This window comes from Eutrema salsugineum, unplaced genomic scaffold, assembly GCF_000478725.1.
Source record: "Eutrema salsugineum unplaced genomic scaffold, Eutsalg1_0 scaffold_14, whole genome shotgun sequence".
NCBI classification, from domain to species: domain Eukaryota; kingdom Viridiplantae; phylum Streptophyta; class Magnoliopsida; order Brassicales; family Brassicaceae; genus Eutrema; species Eutrema salsugineum.
In genome coordinates, this window is record NW_006256877.1 from 8,889,481 (window position 1) to 8,913,072 (window position 23,592).

Here is a 23,592-nt window from a genome sequence, read left to right on the forward strand (position 1 = left end):
ACTGTGCAAAACGACAGTGATCCCCTGCAGATAACAGAATGATACGACTGTAACGAAACTGTTTGGTGTCATATTAGTGTCGCCGAGAAAAAACGCCACCGATCATTTTACACATTAGCTGTAATGCTAAAAATAATAGCGTCTATAAGAGACCCCACAGATAACACCGGCAGCAAAGCAGCGACTGATTTTGTTGCTGTCGCTTTACTCTCCATTATAACTATTTTTTGTTCGCCGCTGCGTCCATTTAACGAACAGACCATACTAAAAATCTATTTTATTTCAAAGATTTCTAAATTTTATTGTTTACAACACAGTTTTCTTTTCTATTTATAATAAACAAACAAGAACAGTAATCACTGTTTCATAAAATAAAAATAGATTCTCTTCAACACTGCAAACCTAGATAAACAATGACAAATTATTTGTTTTCCTAGAAACAGTTCAGTAGGGGGGGAATAAATAAATAAAAAACTGTTGGAAAGGGAACATGTTTTTTTTTCTTTGTACACAAGCAAAAAAACAAACAAACAAACTACTCAAACACTATCAGAGCCAATAACCTGCTTTTTTATTTCACTAATTTTTGTCTTGAGTTCTTCTCTGTCCCTCTGCAAATTAAGTTAAATTGTATACATCTAAAATGAGAAAAACGACAATCAAAATGTATACATATAATCTCAGTTGATTAGGCATATTTATTCCTTACCTTAAATACCAAGTAACGGGTGGTGAACCAGAGTGTGTATCCGAGACCAACCACTTCCATCAGCTTAGGAAACTGAAACATGAAAAAATGAAAAGCTTACTTCATATTATAATTAGTCTACGTTAATAGAAAGAAACGCCTCCAGGGTACTAACCAGAGGAATTGATTCTAGTGAACCAACAATTGCAGAAGTTATGTAGAGAGCAACTATTGCACCACTTCCATAGAGCAGGAGTGAATATGTGTTGTCTGCGTCCAGCTGCAATTAACAAATCCAAACATCAACTGCTTAACTGATGATACCTTTGAAATTGAGAAGTTTCAAGAGATACTCTAAATTAAAAAAAAAAAAAAAAAAAAAAAACAACCAAAGGACTACTAAGTGGAAAAAATAGAAACTAAAGAAGAATAATACTCATGGCAACAAACTCTTTTTGCATTCAGTGCAAATAGAAACAAGGATGTGTAACAAAGGTTTAACAGATCCTTTATTCAATATGAATGGCTAGTGGAAAGAGTTCTACGGATACTATCCATAGTCAAACATTTACTGTAGAGAGATAAATGTAACATCCATGCCTGCTTACAATCTAATCAACGAAAGTGCTCAATAAGCATTTCGATACACTTTTCTAATAATCAGAGGTATCATCACAGTAACTGCGCCGTTTGCAGAAGAAAATAAGAAACAGAAACATCAAACTTAGACAACTAAGCTACCTTATAGATGAAATGAAATGTTTTTCACTACCTAGTGATTCACAATACAACTTTATGCACAACAACCAGTGTTTAACATTCCCCTCAAGTAAAACATAAGATTTTGAAACACCTCTCAAGATAATATATAACATACCTTTATATCGTTCAAGAACTCTATGGCCTGAGATTGCTCCTCTTCAGCTTGAGCTTCGCTACTCAGGTTTTTCTCTTCTGTAACTACATCCCCATCACGCTCCTCAACACCAAATTCATCGACTCCAGTTGATTTTTCTTCAGAAACTGTTTCTCCTGGAAACTTTCCAGTACAGCGCAACGCGCCTTGCCATTGAAACGCACACGATAGCATCAGAGTTACAATAATGTAACCATGAAAATTACTCTAGCAGATCAAAAATTACGATTAAACTATTCATTTCAAGGCAACAAAAAACACTGTATTATATCTACTGACTAGAAAATTGAACTCCGAAAACAATCCAACCCAAAAATCGAATCAAGAAAAAAAAGGACGCGAATCAATCAGGGTTTCAAAAATCATACGCCTTATAAACAAAAACGCGAGGAACAATGAGGGAATCAAATGGGTTTCTCAGTTTCTCGTACGTACGGGATTGAAGGCGGAGAGATGCAGACTTTCGCTGGAGAGGGAGTGAGATTCTACGAACAGCGTTTCCCGCCAAATATCCATGGTGAGGGGTGCTCGGAGGGAGATGAGTAATTTTATTGACTGAGCAGAGCTCCATTTTCGTACGGACGCTCGAAAGTCATTTCCCCTTCTGAGATTTGTGATTTATAAAGAAGGTGTAGAAGAAAGCAAAGCCCTCTAGGGTTTTACGAGCTGTGATTAACATTTGGGTCTTTGGCCCAATTACAATTAAATAGGCCCGTTATGAATAATTTCGTTTTATCTACTATCACTCTTATTTATTTCGTTTCGTAAAATATCAAATAAACAAAAATCTATAAAACAATTGAGTAAAAAAATAAAATCGACGAGTTCTAGATTTTCAAACCAAATTATCAGCCCAAAAAAATGTACTAGATTTTGTTTCGATTTCTATATATTCACGTGATGAAAAACCAAAAAGGAATGCAAAGAGGAAGTGGAAAACCTCTAGCTGATGGATGGCACGACAGATGCCCCATGGCTCCCAATTCCTCACATGGATGCATCCTAGATTGGTTATAGACCGGTCAGTAGACTCAGATGGTGTCTAAGGGACCACCATGATAAAAAACACCATCGATATGCAAGGGAGACTTAGAAGCCTATCATTTGTATACGCAGAGCATGATAAGCTCTCTTATAGGGAAGGTCATGTGTAAGAGAGGAAGTGGATCTAATCAACTAGGTTCGATACTGATTGCTTGGATTTGCTAAAGATGTTTGAGAAACCGACGGATTGGCCTCCCTTCAAAACCAAACTAGATTACCTTTGACCTATTGTAGAGTTTTTTTGAGCAATTTTAATTTTTGTTTACCATTTAACCAACAAATCTAGTATAAATATTTGTGCCAACTCTTTTATATATATTAAAAAAAAACACTAATAGGTGGTTGTTTTATTTGGTGAATTGCATGAATATTAATTTTGAAAAAATAACAGTAGTCAACTGTCCACAATGTAGAAAGAATTTATTACACTCCAGCCCACTTATCCACTTTTTATTACGTGATAAGTGACTTTTAGAATATAGGTGACTTTATACTCGTAGAAAGACATCGATACCCCTCCGTTATTTCTGACCCGTTTCTTACCCCTCACATTCATCTCTTTATCTTCTCGCTGTAAAAAGATATTTACTGAAATCGCTTTATTTTCTTCTTCGCCGACTTTGCCGACTTCGCGATACAAAGTCACCCCGGCTTCGCCAGCAACGTCTCCGAGTAGCTGCTAACCCCCGCTCCTGTAAGTCAAATTTCTCTCTTACTTCAACCGGATTTTAATCAATTTCCGTATATTTCCGAATTCAACTTATCATCTCCTTCGTCCGCGTCACAGGCGAAGAAACCTACCGGAACTTAATTATAAACCAGAGAAACTCTCCAACACTTTCTTTCGCTCATGGATGGTAAATATTGACAAACTCGTACCTTTTCTAAATTAGTTTTAAACTAGATCTAGGGTTCTGTCCCGTTTTTATCTTCTTTTATCCACAACCTGATTGTTTATTAGATCTGGGGTCCCATATGTTTGTCTTTCTTGCTTGTTAACGGTTACCACTCTGTTTTTTTACTCAAAATTCTTTAATTATTACACCAGATAACTCAACGTGGGACGAGAGGCTTCCTACACGACTCTTTGCTACTGACCGTTACCCCAGCAATCGTTTGAATATATACTCAAAGCCAGATACACTTATGTGGATTCAGGACACTTTTGAAAACACACCAGTCTTCGAGGAAATCAGAAATTCTTGTTTTGGTAAGTTATTTGAGTTCCTGGTTGCCAGATGTCCTATCTCGTGCAAGCTTGTCTATGGTCTTATGGCGCGGCAACTCATAACCAAACGAAAATACGAGATGTGGACGGTTTTTGGTGGACAACCTATGCGTTTTTCATTGAAAGAGTTTGGCCTGATATCTGGACTACCGTGCGGTGAATTCCCGGAGGACCATGACCCAGATTACGAAATGAGAAACGACCCCAAAAAGCCTGATCCTTATTGGCGGGAGCTCCTAGGTGACGACCTCAAAATATCATGCGCTGACATCGCGGCTATGATCAAAGGTGATCCAAACATGCCTGATTCCAGAAAACTTCGTCTCGCCCTTATCCTCATTCTCGACGCTGTCTTGATATCCTCTCAACAAACTCATTGTCCCACTTTGAAATATGTCCGGATGCTAGAAGATCTCGATAAGTTCTATAAGTTCCCTTGGGGTAGGGAATCTTTTTACAAAACCATTACCACTCTTCGTCCGGCCAGGAAGATCATGGGAAAATGTGAAGACCCCATTGGCACTTTCAGACAACAACTCTGCCAAGCTACCTATCGGGTTCAAGGATTTCCACTAATTCTTCAGCTTTTTACCTTCAATTCTATCAGTGGCCTACCATCGAAGCTCCCAATAGCATATGATGATCACACTATCCTAGATGTCACTAGCGTTGGCTTCCCACAAATACCAACGCTAACTCTATCCGACATTTTAGATGTCGAGACTCAGGAAGATGTAATATTCATTACTTTCTCATTTCCCACTTTCAATCCCTATCTCATTCTTTTATCTCAATGCAGCTACATGTCATTCTTTACATGGAATTCGACCACCAACCTGAGGAAGGATGGGGTGAGTGGGATGACGAGGTCAAGGATAGGAAAGTTGCTTATATGGAGGATCTTATCAGCAATGGACACTTATTCCCTCAAGACTGTTGGCCTGGTGAAGATGCGTCGCTACCCCAAATTGTTCACAAGCCATACAAGCAGAAGGTTTAGCATAAAAAACACATTGTCGACAGGAAGAAGCTAAAAAAAAAAAATCAGGATCCCAGAAGTCTCTGTCTGTTAAGAAATCCAAATCCTCTTCTAAGAAGCCTCTCACACGTCGGACTACAGCATCTCACGCTGCCAATGCTCCCGCAGACCTCGAAGAACAAAACCAATGGCTTTTAGTTCAGGTCAAAGATCTTTTGCAAAGAACCGCCAAGCTTGAAGCCAAGCTCAAAAACAAAACTCCTTTTGTTGGAAACCGCTCAAGCCGACGTCATTTGCGGAGTAGTACAAGAATAAAAAATCCCAGCCAGCGGGACAAATCAACCACTCCACCCGAGCGGTCTCTTTCACCACCGTCCTCCCAACAACCAATTATTGGTCTTTCCGACGAATCCAATCTTCCTCATTGGATGACCCCGGAAAAGAATGTCAGCACCCCGGAAAAGAACGGTCCTGATTTATGGGAGCTAGAGGTTCGTACTATCATTATTATGTCTTCACGTCCTTCCTTTTGGTATGTGGTGCTGACACAAACTAAAGTGGTTCAGCAATATAGGACATGGCTCTCCACAACGACTTTGATGAATGGATGTCGACGAAAACATCCGACAAACAGAATTTGCCCCAAAAGGTAAGGTCCTCTTACTGTCTATTATGCCTCCCTTCCTTTTACGAAATTCTTGCCTCATTATGAATCCCCTCCTCTTCTCATATTCCAGAATGACGATCAATTAACCACCCCCAAGGAACCAGTTGCAGACTCCTCTGATTATGTACCGGTCCAAATGGACCACGACTCACAAGATTGTCTTTCGCCGAACATAACTGATCCCACTCTGCAAGACCAACCGACCTCCAGTAATCCGAAGCAGATCCCACTTCCCAAGGAGCCACTTATTGCTGATCAGGTTATAAAAATTTCCCTTACTTGTTGGTTTTTAATCTACACTAGCTTTTACGTGAACATATAATATAGGGCATGGCGGTTGACCACCATGATGATGAACGCCCGTCTAAGAAAACAGAAGAATTCAACCACTTTGTGTAGCACGCGGTAATGTCCTATGACATTTCCAAAAGTATATACCCATTAAATACTGTTTTCAATATTACTAACTTTTTCCCAGAATGACAAGAACGACCGCTCACACGCATCCGACCAAGCCCTGCCCGAGTCTACTGATTTTGGTACGCTCCAAAGTGAACAAGCATTGCCAGTTCCCTCTCCCAATGCCGGGGATTATAGTTCACTCTAGCCAATCGACAGTCCCCCCAAGGAACCACTTAATCATTATCAGGTATTACAAATGCCAGAAAAACTATATCCTGCATCTGTATATGTTATTATTGCGAACCATAACCGTACTTCATCCATAAACCATTCCGACTCAACCAAACACAATGAACACATGGTTCACTCCTTCGAAGGTGGACAAGTACACATGGACGTCGACAATGACGCAAACAACATAGAAGAACCCTCGTTTGATGGGGGATAAATTCTTGACGGCCAGATCTTATATAGCATGGTAAAACTATACTTAATTCCCCTAAATATTAATCATTTAGCTGCTTACTACCATTCTCATTATTCAATTCACAGACTGGGCCTCAAGCACTTATCTGTGGAACACCAATGGAAGAGACTAGACCTCAAGCTGTTTTCTGTGGAACAGCAGTCCAAGATCAATTGGTAACATTTTCAAAAACTCTTTTCGAAATAACTATGACCTAATTTTACGACAATACCATAAAGGAACAAATCGTCTTATCTACGGTATCTTTTAGGAACCTCAGAGACAAGGTCACGTGATCGAGAACCTAAGCAATACCCATTCTGTATCTCAGACGACCATGCATCTCGAACCCAATTCTGATGTACAAGACCTAATGGATAAACAGGTTTTTACAAATTTACATAGCAATAAACCTATCGAAACCACCTCTTATATACCCTCTCTAAAACAGGAACTCAAGCTAGCTTTGTGTAAATCACCGACGATAGACCTTGTCTCAGCGTTTCCCAAAACTGATATCGAATTTCAAGAAAGCTTACTAGACTCTCTCATATAAGCTTACTAGATTCTCTTCCACTTCGTATAATTATTTCCTTCACAGGATGCTGCTCTCGTGGATCAGCAATTGATTTACAATGTCCTCTCTGAACTCTATAATCAGCCGCCTATAAAACATTCAGACGAACAAACTATCGGTCAAGCCATACCTTCTCAACACAATGACATCGTCCATGAGTCCAAGGTCAATCCAATTAAGATTTAAAATATGTCAATCAATCGTTAACTATTTTTATTGATTGTTATTCATTCTTATAGGATGATCCTCAAAACAATGAAGTCATTGGATCACCCGTTTATGTTAGTGACTCCTCGCCTCCTACGAAAAGGATAACCCACATCCCTTCCGAAATGGAAGACAAACTAGCCCATTATTTTAAAAACAAACAACCACGTCATCCTGCTGAACTAATTACAGTTGTCCCAAGAGATGAATGGTCTTTGTTCTACAAAACACTATCCTCTTCGCCGAAAGTGTAAGTTTCACATCCCAGGAAAACGCACTCCTTCCTATACTAATATTAAATTTCTAATAACTCGATAATTCAGGTTACATTTCACCAAAGCAAAATGCGACTTTGACAACCAATTCTTGCTAGACCTGGGGAAGAGTTCCGGCTGGATTAGCACAATGGTAATGTCTTTCTATCCTGTTACCAAACCTATTCTTTTCTGTATTCTACCCATTTCCCCACATTGACCGTTCTCCTTTTTCTTTACATCATATGGAAGTATTAATGGACTTCCTAACTTCCCACCATCACCAAGTTTTACAAAGTCAGCGTCTATGCTTTGCATCGCCGTGGCTCATAAACCATCTCCAGGGAAAACACAGAAGCGTTATGAAGGCCAAGCACAAAGACTTAATACATTGGGAATCAAGGATAAGGGATTTTGTAGTCGCACCCGGGAAGACATGGTTCCAAGACGTTGGAATATTTATCGAGCTCAAACTTTGGGCTGTGTTTGTTCTTGACAGTAACCCCATTCTCAATAAGGACACACAAGTGGCCTCCCTACTACAACCGGTGCTCGAGCTTCTTCCCCTCCTCATAAAAAAACTATGCAGCCGCACTGACACCATGGATTTCATTCAACCTACGCCCTTCAATTGGTCGCGATCCAAAGATCTGTACGTAAACTTACGTGGGGGGATTGCGGACCAGTCGCCGTGAAGTTCATGGAACTGCATGCTTACGGAGACCCGCAACCGTGTATGTTTGGCCTCACTGATGCAATGGTCGACAACTTTAGTAAGCAGTATGCAATGGATATTTACCAAGCTCTAGTTGCCCCTTTGCATTTCCCAAACAACTAAGTATCTCGAACTGACTGCTTGGGAATTTGTTTCTGTACTATATCCCTACTACGGGTGTTCCCTACTTGGAATTTATGTACCAAATCTTTTATCTTTTCAGTAGGATCAATAACTACTACTTACAATGTTCAATCGTATTAACTTGTATCTTTGGACATTATTGTGGATACTATATTATGTACCATGTAGTTTACAACAAAGTTATGTACTGGAATAGTATGTTCAACCTTTTAGTGGTCACGAGTCATTTGGGGCAAAATACATATCCATGTTATCCACTACAAATCCTATGCACTGATCAATATGGACACCAACTACTGGACAGTTGTTTTTACTCCACGAACAGTACTTGTTCATGGGTTACCTTAACTGGACAACAGGTCTTCATGTTCCAATCATTGAAACCTTTTCGGCCCAAAACACTTCCAAACACACTTCAACTCATATGTACCTATCCTTTTGGACAACACTCTGTGGAGACATGCACCCTAACCACCTTCTATCTTTATATTAGGACCAAATATTGTGGATACCATTTCGTGGACATAATATAGGGTTCACGTGCATTAAACACTGTACTTAACCATTTTGGACACCTTCAAATATATTACCTGTTACCAGTCTTTGTGGCTTACATATTGTGGACTGTCTTCTTATATGTGTCATGTCGTTTAGTCAACCTGAAATGGACAACATCTTCTCGACAACAGGTAATATCCTTCCGTTTGGCCAACATAACTTGGACAACTTCTTGTGGACAGAATATCGGCTCCACGCACATGAAACAGTTTGCGATGACTACATACTAATGGCTAACATACTGTGGACAGTCTTCTTGTTCTGTACATGTTGTTTAGACCATCTTTCCGGCCAAATACACTTTCAAATACACTAAAAATCCTATGCACTAATCAATTTGGACAACAACTACTGAAAGATGGGCTTGATTATGGGTGCCACGAACAGTCCATGTTCATTGGCAACCTATTCGGCCAAATACACTTCCAATACACTACCACTAATATGTACATATCATTTTGGACAAAATTCTGTGGAGATGTGGACCTAATAATGTCGACAACATTTCGTGTCCAGGTTTTATGGTTCCCGTACATGAAACACTGTGCTACACACTTAATCCTTGTTCACACTTTCAAATATATTACTTGTTACCCGTCCTTGTGGCTTACATATTGTGGACTACCTTCAGTTTGGACCAGATAATTTGGACAACATCTTCTGGACAACAACTAGTGAAAGATGGGTTTAATTATTTTGTCGTGAGCTTAACTGGACAAAAGGTCTTCATGTTCCAATCATTGAAACCTTTTCGGCCAAATACACTTCCAATACACTACCACTCATATGTACCTATCATTTTTGATAACATTTTGTCTATAACCTTAACTGGCTAACAGGTCTTCATGTTCCATTCATTGAAACCTTTTCGGCCAAATACACTTCCGAGACACTACTACTAATATGTACCTATCATTTTTGGACAAAAGTCTATGGAGAGGTGGACCTTATATTGTGGACAACATTTCATGTCCAGATTTTATGGTTCACGTACATGCAACACTGTTCTACAAACTTAACCATTGTTCACACCTACATATTTATTACTTGTTACCCGTCCGTGTGGCTAACATCTTCTGGACCAGATAATTTGGATGACATCTAGTGGACAGAATTTACGGTTCTCGCATACGAAACCCTTTGCGATGCCTACAAACTTACAAATATGGACCATACACTTCTAAGTTATCCACTACCAATTATATGTACCAAACATTTTGGACAACATTTTGTCTATACATCTACAAATATGGACCATACATTACACCAAACATCTAAGTTACACATGTGCTACTTACAAAGGACTACTTAGCGCCCCAGTTTAATGATGAACAGGAAATGCGAAGAAAAACTATGACGGAACATCTCGCCCATATATATACTCCAGCTCTCCATACTTACCAATGCTATCACCAACCAAATTAGGGTTTACTTTTAAAAATGAGCTTCCAATCCACGGCCTCCACCCCTAACTACTACCGCGGGATTCTCAGAACTTGTTCGTGTGGCCAGAAAACAGTAATACTGAAGTCAACAACTGTTCAGAACCCAGGAAGGGAATTCTACAAGTGTTTAGCCGCGAAAAAGGTAACAATTTTTGGACAATTTAAATAAAAAAATCAACCAAATTGAGACACTAAACTTTACTAATATAGGGAGATTATGGCCATGTCTTCGAGTGGGTCGACGAAGCTAAGTCAGAGGAGCTCGATATCTTAACCGAAAGGAACATGACTTACAAAACGAAATTACCATCCTCAGATCTGGGGAGGCTAACTTAAAGAGTCAGGTACAAACTATCCTCGCCACTATTCAGACCTTGAAGAACGAAGCACAAGCTATAAAACAACAACTAAGGCTTTATGCTTACTCTACTGCCTCCTGCTGTATCGTTGTTCTAGCTGTTCTTCTACTCAAGTATTAATCCCTTTTCTTTTTAACGCCCCACCTTGTTCTGGGTCACATGGTCAACGATGTGTACATTGTACTTTAGTAAGCTGCATGTGATTCAGATCTGTTGATCAATTACCTTAGTTCTCATTGCAATATACATCATACTCGATTAACGAGAACGAAAAATGACGAACAACAATTCTTTCCCTCAACTTTACTTATAAACGAGAACGAAAAATTATAAACGTACTCGAATTTTCATTAATACAGCAAGTAAAAGGTTTACAAAGTTAAACAGCAAATGCAAGGTTTAGCAAGGTAAAGAGGTCTGACTAAGATGACACAACCACAATGCCATCAACGGTTCATCGTCATAACAAACACTTTGGCTAACATCAACACGGCAATACATACGACTACAAACAGAACCTTCCCGAAAAATATTTTTCGAACCAGCTCAAGCTCCATTTTACCCGTACAAACAACTGTTGCCTCCAACTCTTTCTTCAAACGCTCAATTTCCTCCACCGAACTCTCTACGCTCCGCCACATTTCCGGAACATCAACGGGCATTCCACACTCCCTAAAAGCAACAAATCTAAGCCTCTCACCATCTTCCTCCACCGTCTCTTTCACTTTTTTCAGTTCTTCCATCATGGCCGTATCCCACCATTTAAAAAAACCACACCCTCCACCCTGATAAATCGGAAAAAAATTACAAATACCAATAAAATCAACTAAAAAGACAATAATCAATTACTTACCTCATCTTTTTTGCAACAGAAAAATCTTCGACCCCTTTCCATCTCAGCAACGGACAGTTCGATGATTAAATTGTTCCCACAAAAATATCTCAAAGGGATTCCCAATCCACGCTCTCTGACTGACGTAAATTCATCAAATGCATCCATATCTGGAACCGCACTTCCAGATGAACTCCAACTATAGCTGAACGACATCCAAAAGAGGAGAACTAAAACCCTAACCCAGAAATGTAAAATAGATTATTAAACCTAAAAAGACAACTACAGCCAACTTATAGAGAACTTGCTCGTCATCTTGACACCTAAGTCCAAATCAGAGACACTGCACATTAAATACCAAAGCGGATATGCAAACATATAAGGCATGCTTTATGTTCGACTTATTTTGTACTGTTACTTTCAAAAATCATCTTAAATCTTACTTTATCAATGCGTCTAATAACCAATTTTAAAATTTATATCACAATACAGTACTTCACCATTAAGTTATGGAATGTCTAAACAACATATTTAACAAAATAAACAACAGCTAAACTAAACAAATACAGAGTACGGCAATACAGAGTACAATACCAATATTAAACTTAACAGATAATTCGAGCACCCAAAAAATTACATTTGCTACCAGAAACCCTGCCCGTCATCTACTATAAAACACTTGCATAAACAGATGTTACTCCAACATCGGAATCACGCCAAAAGAAAATAGAATGCCCTTCATCTATCATATCGGGTTTTTGCATCGGGTCCTACTATGCCCAGGTTGGAAACATCTGGTACACTTGTTCGGTACTGCTTTTTGCTTCCTCACCACCTACACCAAAAGATATCAAACCTTATAAACTATATCATCAGCGACATCACACTATTAACAACAAAACATATAAAACTTACAGGCAACTCTCCGGTTGATGGTATCCTCACAGTTGGTGGACGACCTGATGGTCTCCTCGTGCGTGGAAGGAACATAATAAAATTACATATTTCATCAGGTACATCTACATCTTTAGCATCGCCTTCAGGATAAATAACGCCTGCATAAGTATCGATCCAAGTACTTGTCTTATACCAATCAGCCACTAAACTGTCCCAAGGCATTCCCAAGTGATCATCAGCAATCAATGCATGACCGCAAGGAAACTTCAGCTTATCAAACATCTTGCATGTACAACTCCTATCAGCCAAACAAACGAACATTTTCCCACCACAAGGATCAACTATTTGACAGCTAACATTAGATATATTGTTAAGCTTACTCCCTTTGCAATTTGCAAAATTAACCAACATCTCTTTGTCAACCTCAATGCTCACCATACCTCTTCTTTTCCTTGCTTTCTTTGTTCTAGAGGCAAACCATCTACTCATCTTGAATAAACTGCAACAACTCCACTATTGGTGAAGATCTGCCTTTCTTCAACGCGTTGTTAAGTTGCTCACAGCCATTGCTAGTCATTAGGTTATATCGGTTCCCGCTAAAATAAGCTCTACTCCAGTGAGCAGGACCTATACTATCAAGGTACTTTGCGCACGCTGGACTCTTTATACGGATAATACTCATAACCTCCTTGTAAGCTCCAAGTTTATAACAAAATGCCGCTGAACCAACCATCTTAACGAAACCTTTGCTCTTAAACCTAGAAACAACATTTCGCTCCAGGTGAACAATGCAACAGCCATGATGAGCCAATGGAAATACTTTCCTCTTTGCAACATAGATTGAAGGGCAACGATCAGAGATAATACTAAGACATTTACTGTCCGCAATCAAACGAGCTACATTTACTAGGAACCAGGTCCAGGCAGCATCATTTTCACTATCAACCACAGCAAATGCCATTGGGAACACTTGGAAATTTGCATCTTGTCCACAACAAGTCATCAAAACGCCTTTGTACCTTCCTGTCAAATGAGTTCCATCCAACACTAGCACACGCCTCACTTTCCTGAATCCCTGTATCGACGCCCCAAATGCAAGGAAACAGTACTTGAATCGGACAATACCATCATCATTGTTCTCTGTTTCCAATGCAGTTACTATACCCGGATTAGCTAGCTTAATCAGATATAAATACTGACTAAGCCGCATATATGAATCACTGTCTTCCCCTCTAGTTCCCAGGACCGCAAATTCCTTGGCTCAGTGGCATTTCATATACGGAGCATTAACCCGCAGATCTTCCAATACCAACTGCTGTAGCGACAATGCCTTCAGACCATCTTCTGGATTCCCGTATTTCAATTTGTAGACATCGGCTATAATTCTAGAAGTTGCCTTCTTCCAAAATTTGTTACGCGTTTCAAACGCACAAATATGTTTCAAATTCATCTTCACTAGTTCATAGTATCCACAATCTTTAACTTCATGCGCGAGAATTCGCCAATCACATTTCCGATCCGTGCAGCTGACAACAAAATAATTCTTCTTCGTGGTCGACTGATAAAATGTGAAGATGTGCTTAATAGCATACAAAGCCAGACCGATTCTACACTCCTCTTTGCTTGCATAAATCTTGCCCACATAAAGACGGTCGTCGTCCCCAGACAAGTCTAAGTCAGGCATATCGACACTCTCATACTTAGTATCGTCGAACAAAGGAGGAATATCAAACTCCTCCACGTCAATCTCAGACATAGTCCGAGCCTCCACAAGTGTAGATCAATTAATATCAGGTACAGGTGTACTGGGCCATTCTTCACGGGGGGGACCCTGTCCCGTGACAGATCAAAAGGATTAAAAGGATCGGCCCCTGTCCACATAGATCTAATCCAACTTGCTCATCCATTGATGTTGACAGCAAATCGTAACACATCACCTCAGAATGAGCCCGAGACCAGTGCTTAACACCCAAATGTTTTAAGTACTCCCAACATGGATTACTCAAATCCTTAATCTGTTGGAAGAGCTCCGTAAAACGCCAGAGTGTATATGCTTTAGCTGCATCACTTACCAACTCTCCAAGTTCTATGTTTCTGAAATGCCAATCAACATAACTTTTCAGATGTTTAAGACAGATCCAATCATGTGACAAAGGATATACCATCTTCTTAGCTTCCCTAACAGGCCCACGTAACGGGGAGACCATGAAAAGCTTAGAGGTGTCAGGTATCAGTTCTTTCATCTTCTTGAGAAACCATAACCACGAATCCATGTTTTCCATAAGGACAATACCAAAAGCCAAAGGATATACCTTGAAATTAGTGTCCTCACCACAAGCTGTTAGTAGTAATAATTTAAACTGGCCACCTAACTTTCTCTTGTTTAAGACAATCACATCCCTAATCATCCGAAAACCAATGTGGGTTGCTCCAAAAGACAAAAACAAATTCTTAAAACGAACCTGCCCTTCCCCAAACGTTTCGGTCCCTATATCAGCAACGGTACCTGGATTGGCATATTTAAGTCGTCGGATATATGCGGGAAATCCCCTAAAGGCTTCGGATTCAACGGCTGCCACTTTAGGTTATGTAATCTAAAACAAAACAAATGTAGAGACATACTTATAGTACTGCACAATTTTGGGTCTCTCGACAACTAATGTCCACCAAATCTCTTCCATAAACTATGGTCCACGGTTACTGCTGTACTTACAGGCAGTTTCAAAGAAGTCAACCACAAGAAGATCAAAAACCCACAGCAATTGGTTTTTAGACGACGAATACAGCGGCCAGGTTACTAAATCAAACAAATCCGAATCAAAATATCCTCTAACTATATATCGTCGGTGCTTTCGATTGAAGCAATAGTTCGATAAGAAGAGTAAATTGGATGAGTAATAAAACCGCCGCGATAATATCGCTGGAGTGTAATAATTTTGATACAGAACTACCACCCAAAGCCGCCGGGTAATATTGCGAACCCAGATAAATTGGATGAGTAAAAAAGCATGTCTCAAAATATTTACTCAAATAATATTCACCCCAGCGGTTAAAACTGGACAGCGTTAAGGTGGAGTTGAGGGTGTTCTTGTCAATAAGAAAATATAAACAGTTGTTAAAGTCCACTTGTTTCTGGAATTCACTGAACATGTAATAAAAAGTAAGAAAGTGGGTCAGCGTGATAGAAACTCATGTAGAAATGTCAAAAAAAACTCTTGCATATAGGTTTGCAAAAGCTGCAATATTTTATCTTTTCTTATGTCACTAAAAAACAAAATAGACTTTTTTTTTTCACTTTTAAAGCATCTGTAGTGTGAATTTCTCAAACACTCTCTCACCTTTAAAAAAAAGAAGAAAAAAAAGAAGGATAAGTCTTTCAAATGAGAGACATAAAGATTCATAAAAGACTCTAAATCATGTGTTCTTTAATAATTAGTTCAGTTCTTTTTTTTTAACTAAAATTTAATTATAAACCTGAATTCTATTATAATATGAACATCATAAAATTTAATTTGATGAGAAACTTAAAATGAGTTTTCACCACTGCAGATGGTCTTAACAAACCAGATGTCTATCACCACAATTAAAACAGATGACTATTTTTTATCTATGTTAACAAACCAAATGACTATCATAACAGTTTTAAATCATTAGATCTGACAATTAGTTACATTTACAACAATATGCAAGAATTATTCATTAGTAAAAACACTATTGAAACAAATAGTCAACTACATTCACACATGTACATAAATTATCCCAAAAAGTAGTGAACTACTCATTTAGTAAGCATCACAGTTATGTAAATATAGGTGCTCAAATAGATTACTATTGATGAAATAGTCAACGACTAATTCACATAAAAAACAAATTTGAAGCATTAAAACACCATATAGTTATGTAGGTATTCGAGTATGTGACTACTAAATAATAGTTGTATACATATAGATCATTACTTCATCATGAAATCCCTAATGATAAGCACATGAGAAAAAAAATTAAAGCATCATAGCATCATAGTTATGTATGTATTCAAGTAAGTCACTACTAATGAAATAGTCGAATGTAAACGACTATACATGTATACATATAAGAATTTTTTTTAAAGCGTTAAAGCATCATAAGTATGCTAATGTAGGTGTTCAAATAAATGATTACGACATGTAGACAACTAATTCATCATCAAATTACTTACTGTAAATATATAAGGAAAAAAATTGAAGCATTAAAGCTCCATAGTTATGCACGTACTCGAGTATATAAATACTCGTATAAATGTATAAGAGAGGAAGCAGATCTAATCGGCTAGGTTCGATACGTATTGGTCTGATTTGCTAAAGATGTTTGAGAAACCGACGAATTGGGCAATTGGCATCCCTTTAAAACCGAACTAAATTACCTTTGACCTTTGTAATCTTAAAGCTTTTTTCGAGCAGTTTTAGTTTGTGTTTACTGTTTAACCACTCATAGTGTAAATGTTTGTGCCGAGTCTTTTATAAAAAGAACACGGATAGGTGGTTTCTTTGTTTTTCCATGCACGTAAAAATGAACCGGTATGGTTCGTTCTCCGGAGCAAGAACCATATCGACCGAACTTGATTTAGCTTATGGAATTATTGACAAAAAGAAATGAAAAAAGTGAATTGAAAATTATTTTTATAATTCATAGTTGGTCTCCGCATCGCTTGCTTCTTGCGTCCATCACGCACACTTGTGGTGTTTCTATCAGATTCCATTCTAATTCGAAATGGCGCAGAAGCTTAACTTGGCTAATCTCGCCGTCTCTCCGGTTACCCACCGCTCTAGTTTCCCCTCCACCTTCACCTTCGGCGTCGCCACTTCCGCTTACCAGGTCTCCCCGATCTGGACTCTCATCTTCTTCTTTCTAGATTCTGCTTCGTCTTCTCTACTTTTTGGTGCTTTCCAAGATTAGCAAAGATTAACCCAATTTCTCGATTCGCTTTGATTTAGGAAAAAACTGAAACTTATCTTACCCTTTTACCTCAGTGGCATCATTTGACTAGTCCTTCATGTAGAGAGCTAATACAAATCGGATTTAAGAAGCGTAGATTGTTCTTTATATTGAATGTGGTTTGAAGTTTGTGTAGAAAAGGCTTAACCTTTTCTATTATTTTGTAGAGACTTTGATGCATTACATGGTCAGTGTTGTATATGAGACATTACATTCAAATTTTTGTAGCTATGATTAAGAAAAAGATGAAATTTTTGCTACAGTGGCATCATTTTTCTAGTCCTTCATTTAGAGAGCTAATACAAATCGGATTTAAGAAGAGTAGATTGTCCTTTGTATTGAATGTGGTTTGAAGTTTGTGTAGGAAAGGCTTAACCCTTAATAAAATTTTATAGACATTTTGATGCCATACATGGTCAGTGTTGTTTGAAAATTTTGTAGCTTTTCAGTGACCTAAGTATTGATTGTTTGTAGATCGAAGGAGGCTGGAATGAAGGTAAAAAAGGGCCAAGTATATGGGACAAGTTCACTCATCTTGAAGGTCTGTGGTTCTTTCTCAGCTTTTATCCCATGTCAAACGATTGACGACAACTATGTAGATTAACAGTTTGTTTCTGTCTTTATTTAGGAAAAATTCTTGATGGAAGTAACGGCGATGTCGCTGTGGATCATTACCACAAATATAAGGTTTAGAAAAGTGACCTCTGTTTTTTCTTAGTACTATGGGGAGGTTTGATATGAAAGCTTGGTAAATCTGTATAAGGGTCTTCTCATGTTTCCTTATTTCTTCACATATAACATTGTGATTCCAATCATTTGCAGGAAGACATTGAACTTATAGGACAATTAGGATTCAGTGCTTACAGATTTTCCATATCGTGGTCTCGCATTTTCCCTGGTATGTTCAACTATATTGTCATTTAAGTTTGCTACTTTGTTTCTTACTTTTTATCCACTTTAAACTGAAATGTCGATATTCTTATACCGTATTGTGGTTCCTCACCTCTCTTTTGTTACGACCCGTTTTTTTTCCTGTCTTTGTCAATCATATCTGTCTCTATACTTGCGTGGTGGTGGTTTCTTATGTAGCATATGTGGTCGCTTCTGACAATGTCAAGTAGATACATCTTTGCATGAGAAGAACTTTTTTTTTTTTTTTTTTACTTTGTATAATGCAAACATTTGCCTATATCCCACTGTGGGAGGTTGACTTGCTTTGGAACCTTCATCATTTGATCACTAATTTTGGTGGAGCATTTTGTTTGTCTCAATGAATGAACGAGGAACATCATCTTAGATTTTTTAAAGTCTTTGGCTTTCTTTTACAGACATGAAATCTTGAGTTCCTTTAGCATTTATGCTTGGGGCCATAAAAATAACTCTGTAGCAGTGTCTGTACTTATCGTCAGGTCGTTTTGTAAAATATTATGGTTTGCTGATTGTACTTGTCTTTAATTTACCTTTGTTCTAGATGGCTTGGGAACTGAGGTCAATGAAGAAGGCATTGCTTTCTATAATAATATTATCAATGCACTTCTTGAGAAGGGTATTTCCTCTAATATTATGAACCTTTTCCACGTTGTGTAGAGAATCGTTTCACAAGATGATTTCTATTGCAGGTATTCAGCCATATGTAACTCTGTACCATTGGGATCTCCCCTCACATCTCCAGGAATCAATCGGAGGTTGGACAAATAGGAAGATCGTGTAAGTAGTAAATCGTACTAGACTGTTTTGATTTCTATGTAAGATATGCGAAAGCAGAAATACAATTATTTTCTAGAAGTCTTGTGTATGATCCCTTTCTTGTGAAAGATGTTTTTTGGTTATGCAGCTTATGCTTGAGTAGACTAATATCTTGTATTCTTCCACATTTCTTATATAAAGCTTTCGTATAGCTAAAATTAGACCAGCAGCAGTTTTTGTAGACTTGATTGTTTTGACACTAAATCTTATCTTTACCTGCAGAGATTATTTTGGCCTCTATGCAGATGCTTGTTTTGCCATTTTTGGTGATAGAGTGAAGCACTGGATCACTTTAAATGAACCGCTTCAGACCTCGGTGAATGGACACTGTATTGGGATATTTGCACCTGGAAGAAATGAAAAGCCCTTGATCGAACCATATTTGGTATCACATCATCAAGTTTTGGCACATGCAACTGCTGTTTCCATATATAGAAGCAAGTACAAGGTATAATCATAACCTATTATCCGACCATTGTCTTTTCTAGTTTCTTGGGTAATATAGCTTTTTTTTTTTAAGGTCGTGTTTAAGGAACCTAATTTTTGTATTGTTTCGTGTAGACCTTTGGTTATGGGAAAATGCGTCAAGGGTTCTGTGGTTCTGTGATTGTTATTTACCAGTGTGCTTTTTGGTTTACATATATTAATCTAGGAAAGTCAAGGCGGGCAAATCGGTTTGTCAGTTGATTGTGAGTGGGCAGAGGCAAATTCAGAGAAAATGGAGGACCAGGTTGCTGCTAGTAGGCGAATTGACTTTCAACTTGGATGGTAAGTAAGACATGCGTTGAGTGCTTTCTTAATTTTAAAGATATGGGAAGGGAAGCGTATTGCCATCTCTGTAGTAAATGGACTTTTGCTTTCTAGGTTTCTGGTTCTTGCTTTAGTCATAATTGTTCTCTATGCTGAAGATACACTCCACTTATACTGATGTTTCCAAGGGTGCTGTAAAATCGTAGATAGTCTTGGACTCTTTGTGTGCTATCCCTTTGTAGTTATTTGAGTAACTCCTGTGTTTAGGTTGCGTAAACGCCATTTGTGTGCTTAAGAAAGTGATAGAGTGATATATCAAATTATCATAAATAGTAGATCCGCAGGCCGAGTGAAGGGGGAAGATTTTGCAAACTTTCAAGTATACATCCATCCTTGAAAGAACAAATTAAAAATTCTTTGCAGGTTCTTGGATCCTTTGTTTTATGGAGACTATCCTCCATGTATGCGCCAGAAACTTGGAGAGAATCTTCCTACATTTACTCCGGAAGAAAAAGATTTTATGCTTCAGAACTCATGGGACTTTCTTGGCCTAAACCACTACACTTCGAGGTTAATTTCTCATGTCTCAAACAAAGATGCTGAGAGTGACTTTTACAAAGCACAAGAATTGGAGAGGCTTGGTAACAAACACAAACACTGAAATTTCTTTTAGCACTAGCATCTCTCTTACTTACTTCCTAGTATTCATCTCCCTTCTTTTCTGTGTGCAGTTGAATGGGAAAATGGAGAGCCGATAGGCGAAAGGGTAAGAACTCTCTTATTATTCTCCGCTCAATCTAGTGACTCTATTTACATTTCTGCACATCTTCTAAAGGCAGGTATACATGAGCTAGTGATCAACTAACAAATCTCTGTGCCAATTACAGGCTGCTTCGGATTGGCTCTATGTTGTGCCTTGGGGAATCCGGAAGACTTTGAATTACATCAGCAAAAAATACAACCACCCTCCAATATTTATTACTGAGAATGGTATTTACCTATCCTTATAACTCTATGGTTCAGTTTAATATGGTACAACAACGAATAATTCTTTTGGTCATATCAAACTCCTTATTATATATGGATGATCTCTTAATCCAACACAACAGGTATGGATGATGAAGATGATGGATCTGCCTCTATCCATGAGATGCTCGATGATAAGCGTAGAGTTGCTTATTTCAAGAATTACCTTGCCAATGTCGCTCAGGCTATCAAGTGAGCCAACATTTTTCTCTTCATTCATATGTTTACTAGCAACAAGTACTTAGGAAATAGAGTTAATGGCGAAAATTAAACAGTGATGGAGTGGACATAAAGGGATACTTTGCGTGGTCGTTGCTGGACAACTTCGAGTGGGCGCAAGGGTACACCAAGAGATTTGGTTTGGTATATGTAGACTACAAGAACGGTTTAACCCGTTACCCAAAATCTTCTGCTTATTGGTTCATGAAGTTTCTGAGAGGTGATGAAGAGAACAAAGGTAAAAAAGATTGAAAAGAATGAGAAAGGAGAACCAGAGCTACTATTTATAATCACATGTATTGCGTTGTGATGATATAACTTTGTATCAAATTGATTATTAGTTGATGCTGATGGTATAGAGCCATAACAAACCAAAATACTTGGGTTGCTCTTTGGTTTCAGACTCATTCTGACTAAGTTATTATTTTTTTCAAACCTGACAAGTCAGCTTATCTTCTGTGTTATCCTTGGGATTGATATTTTTTTTTAAAAAGCTACTTAGGCTTCTACTGGTTTAAACAATGTGGATACGGTTGCTAGAGTTTGCCGAAGCTAGTTGCAAGCGTTATCTAGGAGTAGGGACTAGAAACGGATCTTATGATGATAGATTGATAGTGGGGACGGTAGTGATTGAATAAGAAGATATTACTAAAATAAATGCTACATATTTCAAAAACTATGTTTTTAATAATATAGACTATGTACGATGGCACATCTTCCGCGGCTTCCATTCATCTTCCTCGGCATCACGGTTTTTGTGAGGATTTCAGGTTATGGGCTTGATTTCTCAGTTAGAAATGGTTGTGTCAATTAGTGGGGATTTGATTGAGGTTTATTTGAGTTTGGTTCTATATTCTGTTTTTCGAGGAGGTAGGAAAGCTTTCGAGCTGTGAGGTTGTTTGGTTATGTGCTTGCTGACATCGACAAAGTATCTTGGATAAGCGTGAAGTAGTGCCTCTATGCTTAAATGTAGCTAGGTACTCCCATTTTTGTGCTGGATTTAAACTTGATAGATCATAGGTTGAGTAGTGTCTTTGGTTTGGCTTCTTCTGACTCTTTAGAAGAAAGGTATATTTTCAAGCTACCAGATGAACAGCTTCTCTTTGAGTTTCAAGTTCTTTATCGACTAATATTGATACTTGTTGCTCCAAAGCTTTAGTATCGACATTGTACCAATTGTTTTTGCTTCTATGTTTTTAATTCTTTTTTGGCATAGGACCAAGATCTTAGGCTATTCATTTTGTTAACACGTACTATAACATCTAAACATTTCATTTTTAATGAATATTTATAACTTAGCAAAAACAAAAAAAAGTAGCATCTTCATCAGCTACTACTTTTTCACTCACATTCATAGCTAACATTATTGAATGTTCAATGTTTTCTTCAACCTCAGAAAAAATCTTCTTACTCTCCTCTTCAGATAATGCTTTTTCATTCTTACCTTCAGTTACTATCTTCCCTGCAACATCTCAACCTTTTTTTTAGTATATACGCTAGTTCTTTGTACCGCAAGGAATCCAAGTAAGCTAAGGAGACTATAGTTGCCTCCACAGAAGCAGCTTATTATGTTGCTTTTTAAATGATGATTTTGCTACTTAATTTTTTAGAAAAATTATGTGTGATGGTTAATAGAGGAACATATAATTTAAAATTATTTAAAAGTAAGTGGTTCTTTTGAAATATGTTTTTTTGGGGAAACAATGTGCTATTTTATATATTTTTGGAAGAAACAATATCTACTCTTTTGGATTATCATGTTGTGATCCGTTTTGGTATTTCATTTTCAGCTACATATAATATTGTCGTATAGTTACTATATTCTCTGCAACATCCCAACCTTTTTTTAGTATATACGCTAGTTCTTTGCACCGCAAGAAATCTAAGTAGGCTAAGGAGATTATAGTTGTTTCCACAGAAACAGCTTATTGTCCATGTTGCTTTTTGAATGATGATTTTGCTACTTAATTTTTTAGCAAAAACATGTGTGATGGTTAAGTGAGGAACATATGTGTAATTTAAAGTTATTTTAGAGTAAATGGTTCATTTGATGGATTTTTTTTGGGAAATTATGTGAGATTTTATATGTTTTTGGAAGAGTAGTATCTACTCTTTTGGATTATCATATCACTACAATAAAAAACTTGTTATACATCATTTACTTTAATTATTTGTATTACTTATAAATGATCCAACAAAATTTAGATCATTTAAAAAAGTGACTCTGAAAATGGTGATTCAAATATTTTGCATCAATTAATTTAAAACCGTTGTAAATATTTTGAATATTTGTATCAATTATAATAATTGATGTAAATATGTGTCAATTGCCAAAAATGATGTTATCTTTCACATCAATTTTCGTAAGTGATTTCAGTATTTGTGACGTTTATTATAAATAATGTTAAACTTAATATCATTTATATAAAAATGATGTTAATTTTAATATCATTTATTAAAAATGATGTTACATTTAGTATCATTTTTAATAAGTGATGTTGA

General features: G+C 37.6%; 4 protein-coding genes across 4 annotated transcripts; 2 read left to right on the forward strand and 2 right to left on the reverse strand.

The window, feature by feature from the left end:
• Window positions 1-362: 362 nt before the first annotated feature.
• LOC18022893 (protein CURVATURE THYLAKOID 1D, chloroplastic) lies at window positions 363-2,214 on the reverse strand. Its single transcript, XM_006405908.2, has 5 exons — window positions 2,040-2,214; window positions 1,566-1,750; window positions 864-968; window positions 710-781; window positions 363-611 (listed from the first exon to the last, which is right to left on the reverse strand). Exons 1-5 carry the CDS (start codon window positions 2,173-2,175, stop codon window positions 540-542), a joined length of 570 nt encoding a protein of 189 aa, XP_006405971.1. The 5' UTR covers window positions 2,176-2,214; the 3' UTR covers window positions 363-539.
• Window positions 2,215-3,956: 1,742 nt separating this feature from the next.
• Window positions 3,957-5,921, forward strand: LOC112088485. Its single transcript, XM_024158767.1, has 6 exons — window positions 3,957-4,610; window positions 4,676-4,870; window positions 4,972-5,346; window positions 5,430-5,504; window positions 5,593-5,781; window positions 5,850-5,921. The coding sequence occupies exons 1-6, from the start codon at window positions 3,957-3,959 to the stop codon at window positions 5,919-5,921; spliced, it is 1,560 nt and encodes a 519-aa protein (XP_024014535.1).
• Window positions 5,922-12,859: 6,938 nt separating this feature from the next.
• Window positions 12,860-13,588, reverse strand: LOC112088486. The gene has a single exon (XM_024158768.1). It carries the CDS (start codon window positions 13,586-13,588, stop codon window positions 12,860-12,862), a length of 729 nt encoding a protein of 242 aa, XP_024014536.1.
• A 3,455-nt stretch (window positions 13,589-17,043) lies between these two features.
• Window positions 17,044-21,533, forward strand: LOC18022894 (beta-glucosidase 42). Its single transcript, XM_006405909.2, has 13 exons — window positions 17,044-17,229; window positions 17,824-17,890; window positions 17,978-18,036; window positions 18,172-18,247; window positions 18,821-18,895; window positions 18,969-19,056; window positions 19,318-19,543; window positions 19,748-19,863; window positions 20,269-20,486; window positions 20,577-20,611; window positions 20,733-20,835; window positions 20,955-21,063; window positions 21,147-21,533. The coding sequence occupies exons 1-13, from the start codon at window positions 17,125-17,127 to the stop codon at window positions 21,340-21,342; spliced, it is 1,473 nt and encodes a 490-aa protein (XP_006405972.1). The 5' UTR covers window positions 17,044-17,124; the 3' UTR covers window positions 21,343-21,533.
• The last annotated feature ends 2,059 nt before the right edge of the window (window positions 21,534-23,592 follow it).